This window comes from Phocoena phocoena, chromosome 1, assembly GCF_963924675.1.
Source record: "Phocoena phocoena chromosome 1, mPhoPho1.1, whole genome shotgun sequence".
NCBI lineage: Eukaryota > Metazoa > Chordata > Mammalia > Artiodactyla > Phocoenidae > Phocoena > Phocoena phocoena.
The window spans coordinates 35,703,478-35,725,013 of record NC_089219.1 but is presented as its reverse complement, the minus strand read 5'-3'; the positions used below and the strand labels follow the sequence as shown (position 1 = coordinate 35,725,013).

The 21,536-nt window shown below is 47.0% G+C and overlaps 1 protein-coding gene across 2 annotated transcripts in view; it reads right to left on the bottom strand.

Moving 5' to 3' along the window:
- The window catches only part of KDM4A (lysine demethylase 4A), a 41,906-nt gene extending 26,280 nt beyond the window's left edge, over positions 1-15,626 (bottom strand). Inside the window, exons 1-10 of one of the 2 annotated variants that reach the window (XM_065893797.1) lie at positions 15,443-15,626; positions 12,504-12,680; positions 11,704-11,879; positions 8,744-8,858; positions 6,738-6,931; positions 4,618-4,667; positions 3,794-3,897; positions 3,250-3,387; positions 2,287-2,537; positions 1,016-1,215 (exon numbers count right to left, since the gene is read on the bottom strand). In XM_065893797.1, the coding sequence (XP_065749869.1) occupies positions 1,016-1,215; positions 2,287-2,537; positions 3,250-3,387; positions 3,794-3,897; positions 4,618-4,667; positions 6,738-6,931; positions 8,744-8,858; positions 11,704-11,879; positions 12,504-12,641 (1,366 nt within the window). In that variant the 5' untranslated portion in view covers positions 12,642-12,680; positions 15,443-15,626. Of the gene's footprint in view, positions 1-1,015; positions 1,216-2,286; positions 2,538-3,249; positions 3,388-3,793; positions 3,898-4,617; positions 4,668-6,737; positions 6,932-8,743; positions 8,859-11,703; positions 11,880-12,503; positions 12,681-15,442 lie in introns of those variants that run through there. The other variant, XM_065893807.1, reaches the window with a different exon arrangement.
- Between the last annotated feature and the right edge of the window lie 5,910 nt (positions 15,627-21,536).

Below are 21,536 nucleotides of genomic sequence, written 5' to 3'. Positions count from 1 at the left end.
GGCAGAGTGACAAGACCAAGGAACGTGGGCAGCGATTGAGGCCTGGCTCTGAACTCTGACTCCACCACCGACAGGGTCCCTGTGTGATCCGGGGCGAGCTGCTTAGCCTCTCTGGGCCTCCAGTTTCATCCTCTGTAACTTGAGGACGCTACCACCTCTCTCCAGGGTTCTTAAATAAGATTGCTGCGTGTAAGGTGGGAGCACAGCCTTGCACACAGCAGACACTCAGTTAAGTGGCAGCTGTCACTTCCTCAGAAGTCTCCTGCAGCTCAGCAGAGACCCAGAGAAGCCGGGCTAGAAAGACGGCTCAACAGAAGGCAGCAGGGCCCCAGGGTCCAAGTCCATAGTGCTGACTGGCTCTCAGCAGACACTCCAAGGCCCTGTCGACACAGAGATCCTCCAAACCTGACCCGAGACTGATACAAGCCCCTTCCTAACACATCTATCCTCAACAACTGTCCTAGTGAACGCTTTCAAACACTGTACTGGACCACACTGTCTGTCCTCTCCTAAAATACAAACGGCCTCTCAAGCCTCCCAATGAGCAAACTCTCAGGCGGCAGGCAGTCCCCACATCGTCTCATCCCATTTCTCAGGTCGCTCCTGTGACACACCCGTCTCCCACCCTTCCCACCCCTTGTTCAAATCACAGGACATCACTGCCAGCTCCCCAAGCAGCTCATGCTTGTGCACGTCTCTGGGCCTGGGCCCTGCTCCTCCTATCCGGGAAGCCCCTTCTATGTCCCCCCAAGTCTGTCTGCCTGGAAAATCGCTGCTTACTCTGCAAGAGTTAATTCAAGGGCACTTCACCAGGCAGAGGGTGGGCGGGGGCCTTTCCCCCACGTTCCTCAGCCGCCCTGGGTGACCCCAACCAAAGCGCTTCCCACACTCCAATCACACCATCTGCTCACAGACCCGCCTCCCCTTTGTCACATCTGCGACCCCGCACTGGTGTGGCGTCCAACACAGAAAAGAATGATTAGGGCTGTGGGGAAAAATACCATAACCAACTCACCTGGGAAGGTGAGACCGTCCTCAACTTGGCGCACGGAGCTGTGGGTGGGCCTCACAGGAGCAAGGGCAGCCTGGCACTCCGCCATATCGTACTGTCCAGAGCCCAGCTCCTCCCTGGGGAAGAGCTCGCTCTGACTCACCTCCTGTGGGATTTCAAGACAAACTCGGTGCCTCTTTGTCCCGATACGGTGCTTGGCCAGGCTGCAAGGAGGAGGGCAAACTTTTTAAGAGCCCCAGTGTACATTCGCTTACACAAACACCTCCCCACGCAACCCCAACTCAACGGCCAGAGCCTGCTTCACACTTTGGTGCCACCTGAGACCGGGGACCTCACCTCCCTGAGCCTGTTCCATCAAATGCAAACAGGGATGTCACCACCCCCTTCACAGGTTTGACATGAGGCTTAAGAAGAGGTGTGCTGAGCACCTGGCAGAGCGCCTGGTGTACAGCAGGTCCCAGATAAATGTTCCTCCTTTCTTCCCCACATAGCCCAAGAGAAACTCTCCTGAGGACAGATCCTCTGGCTCAGACACCAAGGACCCTGGCCCCTGCCCTTGTGAGTCTCATTTCCTTCACTACTCTCTCCTTTTCAAAAAGCCCTCAAATGGGGACTTCCCTGGTGGCACAGTGGTTAAGAATCCGTCTACCAATGCAGGGGACACGGGTTTGAGCCCTGGTCCGGGAAGATCCCACATGCCGCGGAGCAAGTAAGCCCGTGCGCCACAACTACTGAGCCTGCGCTCTAGAGCCTGCAAGCCACTACTGAGGCCGCGTGCCACAACTACTGAAGCCCGCACACCTAGAGCCCACGCTCCACAACAAGAGAAGCCACAGCAATGATAAGCCTGCACACCGCAACGAAGAGTAGCCCCCGCTCGCCACAACTAGAGAAAGCCTGCACAGCAACAAAGACCCAACGCAGTCAAAAATAAAAAAATAATAATAAATTAATAAATAAATAAATTTATTTTGTAAAAAGCCCTCAAATGGCAGTGAGAAAACTGGCTTCTCTGGCTCAGAGGGAGCCATGCCCTCGCACGCATGTGAGCCTTGCTCCAGCAGACTACGGCCCATGTAGCAGTGCTACCACCCTTGGGTGGCAGCCATGAGGAAGGGCCTGAACACCTCATTGAGGATTCTGGGGCCTGTACCAAGAAAAACATTCCCTCAGCTGTGCTCAAACACCCCACTCAGAAGCAGCCTCTCGGCAGGCTACGGAAGCTGCCAGACACGCCTCCCTCAGGCAGCTGGGCCCAAGGGCTGTAGGGTTACCTCTTCTTCAGGTCACCCTCCTCTCCATCCTCGACCCCCTCCATGTCATCCTCCTCCGGGCACTCCTCCTCCTTCCGGGCTCTCGGGGCCAGTTCACTCTCCTTGAGAAACTCGGCCGCTTCTGGCGTGGGCAGAGTGTGGTCGATGACGGTGCTGTCCTTCCCAGCTTTCCAGAGTTTGTACCTTTCTGGCTGGAACTTCCTCACAAACACGTCCATGGAGATCTTCACCATGTCCTTTCTGCAGGAGCACTGTGGCAAGGTGCCAGAGGAGCTCCAGGTGAGACACTTGCCCTGCTCCTCCCCCGAGCCCCTCCTCCCATCTCCTCCCTCCGAATGGGAAAAAACACAAGACAGTTTAAGGCTGAAATGTTTGGGTTTACAGGCTGAGGGCATAACGTCCTTGCAGAGCCTTCACACATGAAAGGAAGCAGGGAAAAAAGGGTGGAGGACACATGGCACTGGGGCGAGTCAACCTGGGTGCTAACTAGGGCACATGGAGAACGGTTAGAGATGAGGCTCAGTGTTAGACCCTGGATGGTCAATGTCCACCTTCCCTCTGCTGTCTATCCAAGCCAGAACCACAGGAGCGAGTCTACTCCCAGCCAAACGTCCAGCCCTGCTGCTTCCCTAATGTAAAACGAAGCCCTTAAGATTTCTCCTCAACAGAGAAATCCCAGAGTGGCTAAAGAAAGAAATAGCACAGTGTGTAGGTGTAGTTTTAATGCTCAATGGACTCAAGCACGGAAACCTCATTTTATACAACTCAAATCGGAACAGATCTTTTAAAATTCTTTGTGAACACAAGATGCTGGCACTTTTGCACATTCCCCGCCACTCTGCTTCTGAATTCCAGCAGCTCAAAGAAATGTTCTAATCACCAGCCAGTGTATCTAAGAAGGTTGGCTGGCTCAACCAGTCATTTTTAGACACGGTTACTGGGAAGGAAACCCAGCGGACTTACCAGCACAGCTTGTTTGCCATACTCGATCCACCGCCGGGTAGCAAAATTAGTGGACTCAGCACAGTTGAAGCCATGGTTAAAGCCGGCATGGTACCCGTAAGGGAAAGTGATCATAAATTCTCCAGCTTCCTGAGTCACCTAAACAAAAGCAGACAGGAAGCAGCTGCAGCAAACGGCAGGCATCTAGAGACCTGGGAAGTTGCGCTCCAGCTCTGCTACAACTGAGCTCAGTGTCCAGGGATGGGTCACAAAACCACTGGGGACCTGGTGTCTTCTGTGACATGCAAAGCCTCTACACATCAGACACCATGACTATAATTAATGACTCATCCAGATGACACTGTTCAAGGGGGCCTGACCCTCCTCTGGCACCAGGAAGGGGGTAGCCCACCTTTAATGCTTCGAGATCAAACGATGATACAGATTAGCCCTGGCCCACACCTGGTACAGAGAATCAAGTAGAATAAAGCTCCTCTGTGAAACACACGCCAGAAAGGGTGGTTTCCGCGTAAGCCAAGGGCTGCTATGTGCAAAATCCGCTCACCTTGTCAAAGGGAATTCCGTATTTCTTCAGCATTAAAGGCGAAATCAAGGTCATCTTATGGCGGAGAAAAGCCTCACAGCTCTGAGCACTGCCCGGGAAAAAGCCTGTTTAATTGAAAACGGGCACAGTTAATACACAGCCCCACGCTGGCTCTGTAACCCTGGAGTCACCTCACACCGTGCATCTCATCTACATAAGGAGGATGAATCACCAATGTGATCTCCACATATTCCTCTAGCTTCAGGTCAATCCTAAGGTTCCACAATGAACCTCTGGGCTGCCTCCTGTGTAGGCTGTTACATGGGTAATCAAATCCTGTTTGGGGGATTGCCCCAGGTGCCTCTGTTCTCACAAAGACCTTTGAAACAATTTAGAGCCTTTCTCCATTCACTGGGATCCTCAATCTTTTGTTAGTAGCACAACTACAGCACACACGACCCAAGCTCTTGTGAAATAGGCTCTGTAGAGGTACAAATCTATTAGAGTCCACTTAAAAGAACCAAAGCATAAAATTCAACTTTGACTTGATGATTTGGGTTTTTGGCAAAAGAACCAGACCCAATATGACCAATACACTATCCCTAGTCAAATAAACCCATGCATGATAAAATTGAGGCAAACACAGTCTAAGACTTAGTAAGTCCCTTCCCAAGACAAAGTGGGAAAAGGCTCTGATTTTAGTCGCTCTGATATGTCACCAATCTGGCAGTCTGGCTCACTCCCCACATGTGGGCCTGAGAAAGGACCACAGCAAGTGGACACCTTAGAGCAATGAGCGCAGCTCACAGGCAGGTCTGACCCAGCAAGCGGAGTGGACCCCGTACCTTTGGCCAGGCGCTCCAGCCGCTTTCCGTGCTCAGGCGGGACGGAGTACCTGCAAGCACAAAGAAGCATCAGCCGCTGAGCAGAGGGGCTCGTCCCCCCTTTCAGAACAGCTTGAAATATCAGACTTTTCAACTTCACAACCACGAGAACTAGATAGGGATCTGGAGAAATAAAGTAGCAGACTGTTTGGGCAGAGGAGGGCAGAGCACACGCAGAAGTGTGAGCGATTTTATCTTTTATATTCATTCATTTAACAAGACATTTATTGAATATTTATGATGAACCAGGATTTAGGGTACACACTCAATGTTGCTCTCCTTTATAATGTTGTTCATGCAATAAAAGTTAAAAAAAAAAAAAAAAAAGGAGGAGGATGGCATTAAAGTGCTCCTGGCAGAGCCTGAAAGGCCTGACTGGGATGAGATAGAGGGAGGAAGATGGGAAACGAGGTGACAATGGATCAGGTACCAGAGACCTGGCCCCTATGTGCTGAGCCCATTTCCCTTTGTCTCCACAACCGTGTACTGATTATCCAGTAAGCATTCACTCCTCCACCCCCGTGCGTATCTAGACACCATAGGAACTGCCCTTCATTAAAAAACGAACAGAATAAATAAAAAACACATGGAGGACTATTTAAAACTTTTGCACAACTGTTAAGCTTTATATTCGGGAACTCACGGTAAGTCTGATTTACCCTTACAATGCATTCTAAAGATGATTCCACAACAAAACCTTTCCATCCCAAATAGCTTTGTTATGCAACAAAACAGATGAGGAACTGAGGAAAATGTTTGTCACCTAAAGGACTCTGTGATCCATCAGGAAACATTGAACAGAAGTCTCTAAAGGAACCACTTCAGATGACCTAAAGAGTGTATATAGCAACTAGAAAATCTCTTGACCCGAGAACAAAAAGTCCAACTTCAGGGAACTTCAGAGTGAACATGGTGAAGACACAAAAGCTAGAGTCTAGAAGTCTAGCCACCTACGGAAGGAACTGGGACAGTAGTTAGGGGGTAATCACAGGCTCAAAAGGGTTTTCCCCCTTCCAAGACTGGAAACTGCAAAGCATCTGCCAGAAGAAAAGAAAAGCCCTGGGAAAGGATGTGGCTGAAGGTACTGGAAAGGAATGGAGACAGATACAGTCTGCACGACTCCCCATGGCCTGGCCACGGTGTCCCCTCCGGCCTCCTCACTCCTCCGTCCTCACACACAGCACACAAACCACAAGGGACTTCCTTCCTCTAGTTACTCAAGACACCGTGCTCGCTCTCAAGTGTCCTTGCACTTGTTGTTACAACCACCCAGACACCCTTCCCTCAGTCCCCCTTCCGAACCCACCACCACCACACCCAGCCACGTCCTCATCTGCGAGCTCTCGGCTCAGCTGTCACCTCTTCCAGGGGAGCCTTCTCTAGTCCCCATGCTCACACACCTTCCTGTGTGAACCTATTACAACCACTGTTCCCCATCAGAGCTTTTCTCCCACTTTCTCTCTCCTGACCAGTCCCCTAGCGGTGTGAGGGTGGGCACCTCATCTGTCTTTTGCTTTGCCGAAGGCAGCATCTTCGCTAACATGCTGAGATAGATGGGTGGGCGCAGGAAGAAACGAGAGAGCTTTCTCTGATTTCTCCCCAGCCAGACGGCGGCCTCAGTGGAGAACGGGGAGCGGACGCTGAGTGGTCCTGCGTCCCCTCGTGAGTAAAGCACACACTGCTGCTCACCAAATATTTTTTCCATGAGGAAAAGAAAGCTTTCTATCATCTGAAGAAGTGACTCCAGTCTTGGAAGTCTGCCTCTAAGGAATGCCTCAGGCCTATTCAGAAAAAGGAACCAGACAGTGGGAGAGCCCCCATGGCTCTCGGTCACTCAGGCACCTTTCTGTTTTCATACTGTGGTACTAAGTGCCTGGCCTGCTAACGCTTGCTACTCCCAAGGGCAGGGAGAGCACCAGAGCTCAAACAGCACCTTACTGCTTGAAAGTCGGAACAAAATGTAACACACCAGTCCCACCCTAAGCCTGCCGAACCATAATCTGCCTTTTGCCTGATTCCAAAGTGTTCCCTGGGTACATGAAAGCTGAGAAGCCCCAGTGCCAAGCGCAGGCCGACTTTACCAGGATTTGGGTTCTCCGAAGTGCAGGTAATTGATGCTGTACAGGTCCATGTCTTCAGTGTGCCAGGCAAAGGATGTCTTCCACATGCCGAAGTACAGATATGGGGTGTTCACGCCCTCAATGGTGATCCCGCTCTCCTTTTCCACCAAGTCCAGGATTGTTTTCAGGCGACCAATATTCCACTCATCAACATGCTGCAGAGGAAGTTACACTGAATATAAACTGAGGCTCTGAACCCACCAATCACAGAGCAGGTCACAGGTGAGCTGTCACTCCTAACAAAGATTAGGAATAATGCTGAAACTACATGGCCCTGAAGACCACAGCACCCCTCACTTGCTGTTCAGAGCTGCCACTGGAACTGACGCCATTATACCTCTGAAGGGCAAACACCAGTTGGTGAACAAGACTGAACACCAGTACATGAAAGATGAAAAAGGAGGGACAGCCACCTGTTCTAAACCCAAGAGGAAGAGTTTGCACGGAAGCTAAAGACACTTAGGTCAGGACTTCCCTGGTGGTGCAGTGGTTAAGAATCCGCCTGCCAATGCAGGGCACAAGGGTTCGGGCCGTGGTCCAGGAAGATCCCACATGCCGCAGAGCAACTAAGTCCGTGCACCACAACTACTGAGCCTGCACTCTAGAGCTCGCAGCCACAACTATTGAGCCCACATGCCACAGCTACTGAAGCCCGCACACCACAACTACTGAGCCTGCACTTTAGAGCTCGCAGCCACAACTATTGAGCCCACATGCCACAACTACTGAAGCCCGCACACCTAGAGACCATGCTCCGCAACAAGAGGAGCCACCGCAAAAAGAAGCCCATGCACCGCAACGAAGAGTAGCACCCGCTCACCGCAACTACAGAGAGCCCGCGTGCAGCAACGAAGACCCAACTCAGCCAAAAATAAATTAATTTTAAAAAAAAGAAAAAGAAAGAAACTTAAATCGAAAGAGGAAAGTACTGTCAAACCATAAAAAATACAAAGCATGGGAATCAATTGTACTCATTTGTGACTTATCTAGCCCTTATTTCCACTGGGCAGTGTCTTCAGTAAAAAGTCTACAATGTGGGGGCTTCCCTGGTGGCGCAGTGGTTGAGAGTCTGCCTGCCGATGCAGGGGACACGGGTTCGTGCCCTGGTCCGGGAAGATCCCACATGCCGCGGAGCCTGCGCTCCGCAACGGGAGAGGCCACAGCAGTGAGAGGCCCACGTACCGCAAAAAAAAAAAAAAAAAAAAAAAAAAAAAGGCTACAATGTTATCCTGAGCTGTAAAGGTCATCAGGGACCCCACTTCCTATAAGTACGTTCTGGATTTATGCCTACAAGCTTCACGTCCCACCACCCAAAAAAGCTGTCATCAACAAAATTGGAATCCACTTTTTAAACATCTTCCTTCAAATAATTTACAAAAACAATAAATTAATCGGAGTGATAATCCCTAAAACACCCTACAGATTTTTTAATCATCCAAAAAACAGTCCCAAATATTTCTTCCTTGTACCATATCTAAGGCTGTTCTTTATGCCAAAAAGCACTAAATCCTAAGCCAATGCAATTTGTTAAAACAGCTTTTGCTACAGAATCTTGTTTGAGGATTCTGAAAATCTAAATATGTTCCTCTTCTTAAATATATACCCCTTCCATTATATTGGTCAGTGATCTTTTTTCTTCAGAAACTACATTGCCTTCCCCCAACATTTCATTTACTGTGATCCCACCCTTTCTAGAACTCATCAGAGCTACCACCCACGGACTCTTCTAACAGTCCTTGCTAAAAACACCATATCATCCAATTCACATGTAGAGTGGGAGAAATAAAATTCAGTCACATGCAAAACTACCCACAATTAAGTGAGCACAGCCCATCACCTGGTGGTGGGCCATTCCTTTGTCCAGACACCCGTTCAGCAAAACAGCTTTTTGGTGCCCACTACATGCTAGGCAGATGAAAATGGTATTAAATTACAAAATGCTGCATAGAGATCCCAGGAAGTCTCACCTTTTCATAGAGAGTGCCATTCACATCTGCACCATAGATTGGGGGATTGAATGTGAGATTTTTCCAGTATTTCCGTTCAAGCTCTTCAAATTCACTATAGCGTGGGGTACAGTACCTTTAAAAAGTTAAAAAAAAAAAAGTGTTAGCCACTTATAAGGGACTAAATACATGAGGCATTATGAACGGCATGAGACACAATCCTTGTTCCAGGGATAGCAAGACATTTCAAATGAACAAGACATAACCTTGGCCTTCAAGGTTCCAATACAGTACCCAGTAACTCCCTCAACATTCTGGGCCCAAAAAAGGTATCATACACAAAGATGTAAGCCCATCTTCCTCAAGAATGATATCCTCCACTCTTTCAAGAGACTATACTATAACTACACACTGCACCCGTCAGGAGTGGCCTGGCCACACAGGGAGAAAATAGGCTTCCAAACCTGTGAGAACCAAGACTGCAAATCCCTATGTATCCACAGACAACCAAAACCCAGCACATGGAGAGCTGAGGCCCTGGAACAGAATTTACTTCCCTCCACTCTAAGGAAGCGTCTCCAAGAGGGCTAACTTCAGTTGTCACTGCTACATTCCCAGCATCCTATGCAGTGTGGCTAACATTCAACAAATAATCACACCTGAAAACCAAATATTTTAATAAAAATAGAAAATAGTCCTAAAAACATAAAAATAGGTTTCTGCACATCAAATGTTTCATTTAGCAAAATACATGTGTATACATATGCTCACACACTCAAATACACACACACCACTATCTATCTATCTATATATATATCTCCCCACATAATACCATTAAAAATAACTGTACTCTTTTTTTTTTTTTTTTTTTTTGCGACACGCGGGCCTCTCACTGTTGTGGCCTCTCCCGTTGCGGAACACAGGCTCCAGACGCGCAGGCTCAGCAGCCATGGCTCACGGGCCCAGCCGCTCCGCAGCATGTGGGATCTTCCCAGACCAGGGCACGAACCCGTGTCCCCTGCATCGGCAGGCGGACTCTCAACCACTGCGCCACCAGGGAAGCCCAATATCTGTACTCTTTAGCTCAATAATCACATACTGAAAACTTACTCCCAAAACAATCTTTTAAAAATTCAAACCACTTAAAAATTACTACACAATTTAAAAAGAGTAACGTGTAAACCTAACACGTATTTGAAAATGCACAGTATAACTCAAATGGCCAAAAAACATGATAAGGAGTGGAAGACCAAAATGAAACTGTGTGGAGATAATGAGATGAGTGGGGTAAAAAAAATCTTACTTTAAATACTGCCTTACATTTTGATGTTAAACTAATGAATCATGAAGTTTAGAACTCTCAAGTTCTAAACCCTTTAAATACAAATAACTCTACTTCCAACTGATCTGATTTAAAAGTTTAGGTTTCTACCCACTGGGTTTTCTTAAAGCTGGCTGACCACACAGACAGAAATCAAAGGTAAGAATTGATTGTATTTCGGATGAAGGGAAAAGACACAGGACTGGCTGATTTAAAAAGAGGTGTCCTGAAAGAAGGTAAGGGCTACCATATGTTGATGAGACAGGAAGAACAGCACAGGGGCCTGAGTGAGGCCAACCCGACATGAAACAAAGCAAGTGTGCTTGGCACGGCGCAGAGCTAGGAAGCAGACATGAAGACAGCACAGCCTCTCATCTGCGGAGCATGGCACACTTCTTCAACAGGCTTTTACACAGATTGTCTCATTAGACAGCAGGTTGGCCAGCAACAGAGATGCTTTAAGAGTTAGGCTGCCAATAAAATTGGAAGCCCACACTTCGAACTGTGCTATGTCAAAGGAAAAGAAGGCAGAGCACAGACAGAGAAAGAGCGCGACCTGATGTGAGATGATAAAGCACTCCAAGTGTGAAGCCTGGCAAGCTGAGGCTCTACTGCGAGCCTCCACGGCAGAGTCGCAAAAACGTCTGGCTGGGGGCTTCCCTGGTGGTGCAGTGGTTGAGAGTCCGCCTGCTGATGCAGGGGACACGCGTTCGTGCCCCGGTCCGGGAAGATCCCACATGCTGCGGAGCGGCTGGGCCCGTGAGCCATGGCCGCTGGGCCTGCGCGTCCGGAGGCTGTGCTCTGCAACGGGACAGGCCGCAACAGTGAGAGGTCCGCATACCGCAAAAAAAAAAAAAAAAAAAAAAAAAGTCTGGCTGAAACCAAGATATGTGTGGACCAAAAAGGCTCAGGAGAAGAGGCAAGGGGGAGGGAGGAATCCCTTGTGGAGCCACAAAATGAAGAAGTAACAAGGGAAGGGAGAAGATCCAAGCAAGAGGATTAAGGACTAGTCAGAGCCCAACGAGGGAAACACACAAGTTATTCTCTGTAAATCTGAGGTAATGAGAGCAAAATATTAAAAACAGCAGAGAAAAACAACTGAAGACAGCAGGCCTAAACAAAGATGTTTCCAACAGAGACAAGAATGTACAGATGATGATGGAGTGACAGAAAACAGCAACCAGCCTGGTAGTTCACTCACATTTGGTTAATGTCACAAAGGAAATGAGATAGCATCTGTAGGGGTAGTGAGGAGTTTGCCATGATTAAAGACAGGAGGACCCAGACGGAAGAGATTAACTTAAACTACGAAGGCCACTTTTTGATAAGTGGGTAGTATCAATACATCCGGCCAACGCTCCTCTTGAACCAACTCCAAGTTTCCCCTTTGCAACCTTGCAAATTATTAGAGTCAGAAAATGATCCTACTTTTGAAGGAAAAACAATGGGATTACTTTATGTAAAAATATGTACAAGTTTAGACTGTGACTGTGTACCGAGATGAGGAACGCTTCCATGTAAAGAGCGGACAGAGAGACAGATACTAGAGGTGAGGAAACTATTCTTCAGTGGGATGGCAGCAGTCCTAGAGACTGCTTTGCACGTGAGATATTAGGTCCCAGATGCTAGGACAGGTGGGAAGGAATGTGTTTTCACTCACTTATCGCTATTGGCAATCTTGCGGAACTCTCGAACAGTCATGGCTTTCTTCTGTATGTTGTACTGAGTAAAGAGGCCAGACTGCCCAGTCACTAGCTGCTGGATGGGGGCAGGAATGACCAGGTCATCAATATCATCATAGGACGCTCGTGGCTTCCACTCCTTTGGAGGAACAACCTGTAGGGAACACAAGAAACAAAAGAGATCAGAAACCTGACAAGCTGGTCAGAGTCCAAGAAGTGTGCAGGCCAACAGCCGATTCTACTAAAGTCACATGGATTTAACCATGCTCACCCAAACACGGCAAGTCACACCGTCATGCTAGCCCTGATCCAGTTCTGCTACCAACTAGCTGCCTAGTTGCAGTGATCTAAGGTACGGAATTCTCAGCCTCAGAATCTTATCTGGGCACCAAGACAAGAGGTTGAAGAGTTGATTCTCTCTCAATCTAACAGAAAGTTCGCATGGGAAGCCAAATTACTATCAGAGTGCTGGATGAGACCGAAACCGAGAACGAGAGAAGTTGGATTGATGAAAACACCCCTCTCCACCAAGAGATGGAAGCACCACAGCAGCTGGCCCTGGGACACTGCTCTCTTCCTCCCTTTTAAACATTCTAAGCAGCTCTTCTCCAACCTAAAAAGAGATGCTTCAGATGTTAACGAAAGGAATTAACTTGTAAATAGGACAGCAAATATTCAACTACCACCAAGCCTGCCTTTCAGTAAAACTCGGTTCTTCCAGCCTTCATTTAGGAAAAATCTTACTGCCACCCTGAGTCCCAAAGGCCCCGTCCCCCACCTTAGCCAGCCCAGCCCGATGAGCTCCTTGGGATTCAATGTAGGCAATATAACGACTGAAGTTCCGGAACTCCTCCATAGTCGGGTAAAAGGTCATTATCCGAGCACTGGGATTCAAGGTTTCAGATTCAGAAGCCATTTTCCCTCCTTTTTGAGGTCACTTTGGTCAGGCAGAAATCTGAAGAAATACATTAAGAACATAAAATTATATAAAATGTGGGCTTCCCTGGAGGCGCAGTGGTTAAGAATCCGCCTGCCGATGCACGGGACACGGGTTTGAGCCCTGGTCTGGGAAGATCCCACATGCCGCAGAGCAACTAAGCCTGTGCGCCACAACTACTGAGCCTGCGCTCCAGAGTCCGCAAGCCACAGCTACGGAAGCCCACGCACCTAGAGCCCATGCTCCGCAACAAAAGAAGCCACTGCAATGACAAGCCTGCACACTGCAATGAAGAGTAGCCCCCGATCACCGCCACTAGAGAAAGCCCATGCGCAGCAACAAAGACCCAACGCAACCAAAAATAAATATTTTTTAAAATGTTAAAAAAAAATTATATAAAATGGGGCTTCCCTGGTGGCGCAGTGGTTGAGAGTCCACCTGCCGATGCAGGGGACACAGGTTCGTGCCCCGGTCCGGGAGGATCCCACATGCCGCAGAGCGGCTGGGCCCGTGAGCCATGGCCACTGGGCCTGTGCGTCTGGAGCCTGTGCTCCGCAGCGGGTGAGGCCACAGCAGTGAGAGGCCCGCGTACCACAAAAAAAAAAAAAAAAAAAAAATTATATAAAATGTAATTAAGATTGAACGCTGGAAATGTCAGTGCTGAAAGAAATTCTGAAGCAGCTCTAAGACCTCACACCTGGAATCTGCCTCTAGGCAGGTCATTTAAATGAGTAAGACACACTGGGACAGAAAAGGTTCTGTCTAAAGGATTCTAATGTATAAAATTGCCTGTATTTAAACCTGACTTAAGTGGAGACATTGTTTCAGCTAAAAAAGGGAAACTAATTATTTGGTTGTTGGTCCCATCTAAACAAAGCAGCTGCCCCGCCCATATTTTCCCCTTCTCTTTTCAGCTGCTCCCTTATTCACACATTGCTAACTGTTTCTAAGTATTAAATTCAATATACTACAACCAGATTTTTTTTAAATAAAAATCAAACTACGGGCTCCCTTCTAGGGCAAAGGTTTAAAACAGGATTCTAGATTCCTAAGAAAAGTTAGTTGGCTACCAGATTACAAAGTTTAAGGGTTAAAGAGTACCCTGATATTAGTAGCCTGAGCTATGATTTTTAAAACCCTAAAGTGAAATTATTCTCATATCTAAACCAAAATGCAGTTTCGGCACTGCTATACGAAGTCAAGCTAGAGACTAGTTCAATTGCACTGCACCCAGAACTCAAAGGACAAAATTTAAACAGGCAATAAACTGGCAATAAAGGGCAAACTTCATAACTGACTGGAGGTGAAATAAATACTACTTTGTTTTTAGATGAGGCCTTCAGTTAAGTGGGTGCATCCCCATTGCCTGGTAACACAATAGACTATTTTGACTGAATAAGAACCAAGCACACCAGCTAAAAGAAGCCAGTTTAGAAGCAAAAACCGTATGTCCTTTTCTTTACTCAATTCCCCCAAATCTGGGTCCCAAAGCCATGGCAGTTCAGCTCCAAGAGTCCCCTTGAGAGCTGGAGCGATCAGAAGGGAGGAAACTGTGTCCAACATACCAACAATCTAGTAAAAGGTTGGGAAGACAGCATGGAGTAGAACTGTCTCAGGTAGGAGAGAAGACAAGTTCCAGTACCTGCATCTCTCCGGGCTCCATTTCACCAAAAATAAAGTGCGTTCCTGGCCTGGTGCTTTCCTGCACCTCGTCAAACTTTGCATGGCAGATATACTATAAGCCCTGTTTTACATACCAGGAAATTTACCCGCAGTCCTGTAATGTTCTCCTAGTGCTCCTGCCATTACTCTGTGCTGCCTACAGCATAATCTCCACTTAGTCTAAGCCCTTTACAAGGGCAGATCCAAGTGTAGAGGAACCTAAAGTTTTATGCAATCTTGAAGACCCTCTCCTTAAAAAAAGAATACAAAATATCTTACTCTTGCAAATTTTATAAAGACACATAATCATGTGAACACAGTGTTAGGGCCCATCGTAGGGCCTCCCAAACCCCTAATGGGGCTTCGTCTGTCTCTGGCCTTATTCGTCTTTGTAAGCCTAGAACCTAGAACAATGCACGGCACAGAGTAGGCACTCAGTAACTGTTGAATAACCGATTTCTTTGCTCTTACCTCAATTGCTCATTCCTTTTCTTCTACCCTAGGATTCCCTTCCCTCAATCTATTTCCTGGGGAAAGTTCCCATTCCCTGACACCTTCCTCCCCCAACCCAGCAACAAAGCCTACTGGTTTAAGAGAGCACTGCCCCGGAGTTAAAACAACTCTGAATACAGATCCAGTCTCTGCCATTTATTAGCTGTGTGACCTTGGCTGTGCAAGCTGCCCGAGTCTCAGTTTCTCCTCCTGTAAAATGGGGATCCCAACCTCCTTGCCCTGCAGGGTTGCTGTGATTAACTCAGATGATGCAAGCGAAACGCTAAGCACTAGGCCGGGTACTTATCAACTCAATAAAGGGAGCTGTTGCTAACAACCACCTCAAACTCCCGCCCCCTCCCCTCGCAGATGCTCCCGCGGGTATCGCTCCCAAGGTAGCCCCCCGCTCCCAAGGTCCCCGAAGCTCACCGCGTAGACGTCCGGCCCCTCCCGGCCCCGCCGCCTAGGCGAGTGAGTCCGGGCCGCAGGAAGAAGAAAATAAGGCCCAGTAGACCCGCCCACCCTTCCCGACGTCCATTGGCTACAAGAGATTGGAAAGGGCCAATCTCAGGACCCATTTCAGAAGCGCCTGCTCCCATTGACCGAGAACCATGCCTATCACTGACCGTTGAAGACCGCCCTCCGCCCCTCCCCCACCAGAGCTCACGGTCACGGCTACAGAAGCAACAAACCTAAAGGATTCAAAAACCCTCTGGTTCTTACTTAAAGCCCACTGCCCCGGCAGGGCGAAGGCCCGACTTCTGCTGTCGCCACTAGCCGATCCCACTGCTTTCCCAGCCGGCGAAGGACGAAGCTCCGCCTCCTCTAAAGTAGGCCTCTGCGCAGTCGCACAGCGCTCCACAGAGTCAACCAATCCAGGGGCTGCCAGAAGCCTTCAAACAGCCAATGAACGCGCTCTGCAGCCGCCCCAAAGTACTGGCACATCAATCGGCTCAGCCTATGAGCGCCGGCTAGGGCTGTTGCCGGGAGGAAACGCTGTACCACTCGCGACCGCGGCCACTGAGCATCTCTGCTGAATCGCAGAACTGGCCAATCGCAGGCGGGCTTCTGGCCGCCCGTAGCTAATCTGGATTAAAAGAGTTGAGTGCCTAGAAATGGGCTAGTTGGCCAGGGTAAAGGCACTGATGGGGTTGTTGTAGGATGTTTCTAACGAAAGGGTGGGGACAGTCTTCTGCGGGGTGAGTAGAACCCTTACCTAAGGTAAAAGTGCGCTGGGGACCCTTAGGGGTGGCTTCCGAGGTCAAGGAGTTCCTGATAAGGTGACCTACCTGTCCCAGATTGCCCAGTACTGTCTCGGTTTTTAAAACGAAAAAAGTCCCGTGTCTTGGGAACCCCCTCACTTGCCGGCAAACCGGGACATTTCTTGAAAGGAGCAGTTCCTAAGGGGAAAGGAGCTCTGTGGGTCATTAGGATAAGTCCTGAGCGGGGATGTCCTTAGGGTCATTAAAAAGCAGTTCCTCCGTGAGTAAGGATTTGGGGGTCATTAGGAACAGCTCTTGAGGTGGGGGGGAGAAGATCCTGGAAGTCATTAAACACACTTCTGGCGGGTGAGGGGGTTCCTGGAAGTCATCAGGAACTGTTCCTGAGAGGTAGTGAGTCGCCCTAAGGAGCACCCAGATTGTCAAGGGTGATGGGGAAGGAAGCAGACAGGACACTCTGATAGGTCAAAGAGAAAAGTAGAATACCCTCAACCTGAGTCATGAGAGACGTACAAAGTTACTCCCAGATGAGTAGTGCTGTGGTGCACTGTAAAGAGCTATGGACTCTTAGCACTGTGGTTCAGTGGCTAAGAGTCTGCGTTCCCAGTGCAGGGGGCCCCGGTTCCACCCCTGGTCAGGGAAGTAGATCCCACATGCCTCAGAGTTCTCATGCCGCAACTAGAGATCCCACGTGCCGCAACTAAGACCCGCCGCAGCCAAATAAATAAACAAATAAATAAATTTTTTTTTTTAAAAAAAAGGAGCTGTGGAGTCAGATCTTGTTCAAAACCAGTCGCTCCTCTAAGTTTGGGTTTTCCCACGAGTCAAACGGAAAAGATAATACCTGCCTTGCAGGATTGTTGTAAAGATGAGAGTTAATATATGTTGGTAAAAAGGATGGTATTACATAGAATGGAATGGACATAAAACAACTATGATTTATAACTAGGGGCTGGGCACATGCTGCCCCCCCCCACCCCCCAAAGAAAGCATGGTTCTGTTTCAAAACAGACAAGAGAATGACTGTTGGGTAGGCAACCAATAGTCTTTCACAACAGTTATAAAGGTTTTCCCTCTTGACCCAGTAAAGGTAATAAAGGAGATAACATTATATTGCTTAGCTCAGAAAATTGCTAAGAGAATGGCTGAAGAATCCAAGCTGGAGTATACATAACAAGGAAAATCACCCCAAATCACCCGCCGCTCTCCTCAATGCTGCCCGCAAACATGAGGTGCTGTAGCTTGCCTCACTGACTGTCCCGGGCATGGATACAGTGGCTAGCACTGCTGTCACTACCAACTACTCCAGGAATTTAATCTTGTTACATTTCCCACTGCTGCCAAAAAGCATTTTCCAGGATGGCTCTTACTTTGTATCACTAGCTTCTAGTGATAGCTCTTACTTTGTATCACTAGCATCTAGGTGGAACCTAGATCCAGTTCTCTTGACATCCTCCCACATTTCTGACCAGTTTATCTTCGTCACCCTTTTAAGCTCATCTTTCCTTTCCCACCCCTTAAGTGTTCACATTTGAAGCAAAACTAATCTATGGTGAAAGAAGTCCGAGTTGGGTTTACCTTCGGGTGGGAATAGGGAATGGTAGGGGGTAATATAAGGAACGTGTCTGGGGTGTTATAATGTTCTGTTTCTTGATCTGGATGGTGGTTATTACACTGGTGTGTTCATATTGCTTTGAGCTGTACACTTACAAGTTGTGCATAACATTCCATGAATACAATACCTTAATTTTTAAAATTAAATTACAAAATTAATTTTAAAAAGCAAATTATTTTTTAAAAGAAGACAAAAATATTGATGCCTTCACGGCTCTCTGTCCTGGTTTCTAGTGTTTAGGTGTTTCTGGTTTCACAACTCTAGCAGTATGACCTAGGGCAAGTTACTTAACTTCTCTAATCCTCAGTTATAGCTAAAATTGGAATAGCACTTCCCTTTCTTGGTTGTGAAAACTGAATGAGACAATGCAGACAGAGCACTTAGAAGTCAAATTGGCAGGTAGTAAGTGCTCAGTAAATGTTAGCTGTGAAGGTAGATTATGATGATGGTGTAAAGATACAAAGCACTTAGCATAAAGCCTGAAACCAGAGCTCAGTACACTTTCACTCTCAGGCTTCACTCATATGTGCACACTGATGATCCAGTAAAGTCTTCTCCCCTGAGTTCAGATCCATACATCATCCTATCTCTGGACACCACCACCCCCACCGCCTGGGTGTCCTACAGGTACCTAAAACCCACATGCCTAATAAATAACTAATCTATTCACTCCACAAATGAGCTCCACCTCCTAGGTCTCCTATCTCGGTGGGGCAGCCATCCACTGGATCACCTAAACCAGAAAAAAAAAAAAAAAGCAAGCCAGAAACCAGTATGCAACTAGGGATTCCTTGATACGGTCCATCACTTCACCCATACAAAGTTCCACAAAACAAGTGCTTTACAAATGCCTGGATTTGTTTACATGCCAATCTTCCTCCATGAGACAAAAATCTCTCAAGAGGATCACTTCGGTCTTATTGGTGGTATCATTTAGGAATGTGTTGCATTGCCAGATATAGAAAACCCTAGCAACAGTGGCTTAAACAAATACAAAGTTATTTTTCTCAAATGTAATAAGTCAGAAGGGGGCATTTATTGGCATTGGCTCAGTGCTCCACAAAGTCACCAAAGATACAGGCTCTTTCCACCTTTCTCCAACATACTTCATTCACAACCTGGCTTTCACCCTCATGCGTGCACCTCATGATCATAAGGTGAGTGCTGAAGCTCCAGACATCCTGCCCACATTCATGGGGATATGGAGGAAAGGGACAGTATCAGCAGTACCTGTTACTCCTATCAGACCCAGCAAAAAGTCTCCCAGAATCTGTCCACCTACCAGTAATGAGTGGAACAGAAGTATCCCTGCTTTCATGGTGTTTACAATCTAATGATGGAGACAGACATGAAATAAGTGTTCACACAAATAAATAAAATCACAAAAGTTGTGCTGGCTACAAAGGAAAAAAAGAGGGGAGAACAACTTTTAAAGTGACTTGCTAGCAACGGTGGTAGGATTTGGACATTAAACTGTCATTGTGGCGTAAAGTTCATGGCACGCTTCTAGCTCAAGGGTTCTTTCCTGGAGCTTCACTTCGTCTGGCACCCAGCACAGTGCCTAGCACATAGTAATCATTACATCGGTAATAATAGCGGCGATAACATTTGCTTAAAAAGTTAACTACGTTTATTGAGCACCTACTATGTTCCAAACATTATGCCAAATGCTTTATATACACAAAAATTGTTTACATTGTCATTAATATTTTTCTTTTTATAAAAACTTTTTATAGGGGTATAATTTATATAACATAAAATCTGTCTACTTCAAGGGTATAATTTAAGGATTTTTAATAAATTTACCAAGTCATGCAGCCATCAACCAATCCAGTTTTAGAACATTTCCGTCACCTCAGTGAAACCTGTCACCTCAATAAGGTCCCTCGTGTCCAGTTACAGTCACTCTCTATCCCCCTTCCCAGCCCCAGGCAACTATTCATCTACTTCGTGTCCATATATATCGGCCTTTTCCAGACATTTCATATAAATAGAACCATACAGTAGATGGTCTTTTGTGTCTGGCTTTTTTCACTTAGCATAATGTTTTTGAGATTCATCCATGCTATAGCATGTATCAGTATTTCATTCCTTTTTAATACTGCATAGTATCCTTTTGTAGTACTGATTGACATTTGGGTTGTTTCCCACCTTTTGGCAACTATGAATAGGGATTCTGTCAACATTTATGTGTGAGCTTTCATGTGAATGTATCTTTTCCTTTCTATCGGATAGACAATTAGGAGTGGAATTTCTATGTCTTACGGTAAATTCCTGGTTATCTTTTTAAGAAACTGCCACACTGTTTTCCAACGTGGCCATACCATTTCACATTCCCATCATCCCTTTCTCCACATCCTTGCCAACATTTGTTACTGTCTTTCTGATTATAGCCATTCTAGTGGGTGTGAAGTGGTATCTCATTGGGATTTTAATTTGCATTTCCCTGATGACAAACAATGTTGAGTGTCTTTTTATATGCTTATTAGCCACTCACATATCTTCTTTGGTGAAATGTCTATTCAAATACTTTGTCCATATTTTAATTGGGTTGTTTGTCTTAATATTGAGTTGTAAGAATTCTTTATATATTCTAGATACAAGTCCTTTATCAGATATAGGCTTTGTAAGTGTTTCCTTTCATTCTGTGGCTTGTCTTTTCATTCTAATAGTGTCTTTGGAAGCACAAGAGTTTTTCTTTTTGATGAAGTCTAATTTATCAATTTTTTTCTTTTATGAATCGTGCTTTTGGTGCACTGACATTAACATATAGTTCTGTCCTGCCTCCAAAATTTATCCAGAACCCAGCACTTCCCTCCGCCTCCGTTGTCACCACCTGATCCAAGCCACCATCAGCTACAGCCTGACCAGGATAACTCCTGCTTCTGCTGGGCCCCCTGCAGTCTGCTCAACGCTCAGCAGGCACAGTGATCCTTTAACACTAGATACCAGATCATGTTACTCCTCCTCTTAAAACCACCAAATGACTTCGCATCTCATTCTGGAGAGAAGCCAAGTCCTCATAATGGCCTACATTCTTCCCCCACCCCCATCCCTGTATAACTCCGCCCCCAGCTCTCTGCTCCAGTTTCCTGCTCCCCTAAGTCTGAATGGCTTGTTCCCTCACCGGCTTCAGGGCCTCGCTGATATGTCACCTCCTCAGTGAAGCTTTCCGGGACCACCACTGCATGCTTCATTTATTTGCTCTATTTATTTTTCTATGATTTAATTCTCCCCATTAGAATATCTGCCTCCATGGGGGCAGGGATCTGTGTTTTGTTCACCAAGATCCTCAGCACCTTATAGTTGAGGAAACTGGGAGGCAGGGAGGTTAAGAAACCTGAAACAAACACTGAGCCTGAGAATATTTGTCGAATAAATGAATGAATGATGAACTGAATGAGTAAACGAACAGGAAGGGCTATGTTTGTATGTTAATGATGCCTTTGGTGTTCACCTCTGGGTCGGTCACATTCCAACCCTTGTCTCTGGACACTAGCTGCTGAATGTAAACATTTTTCTCCAGAGCTTTGGGAGGCTCTGCACAAAGGATCTGATACTAGTTGCCCAGGAAAGAAGCCATGATCCGTAAGCACTGGAAACAGATTGACACAGCCTGACCTGCTCAACCTGGATCACTGGGGTGTGGGTGCGGGGGAGTTTCTGCAGCCAGGTCAGTCCACGTACACAGGAAGAGAATCCAGCCTCAATTCAGCCTTGCAGACAAAGTCAGTTGGAAAGACCAGGGCCTTCTAGCCTATGAAATATAAAAATACAAATATAAAAATGCTCCAAGGCAGACACACACGTACCCACAAATACACTCTGGATTTCTACATTTAACAAAAACACAATTTTCCTTTCTGGCTCTGATTTATTCTCTGG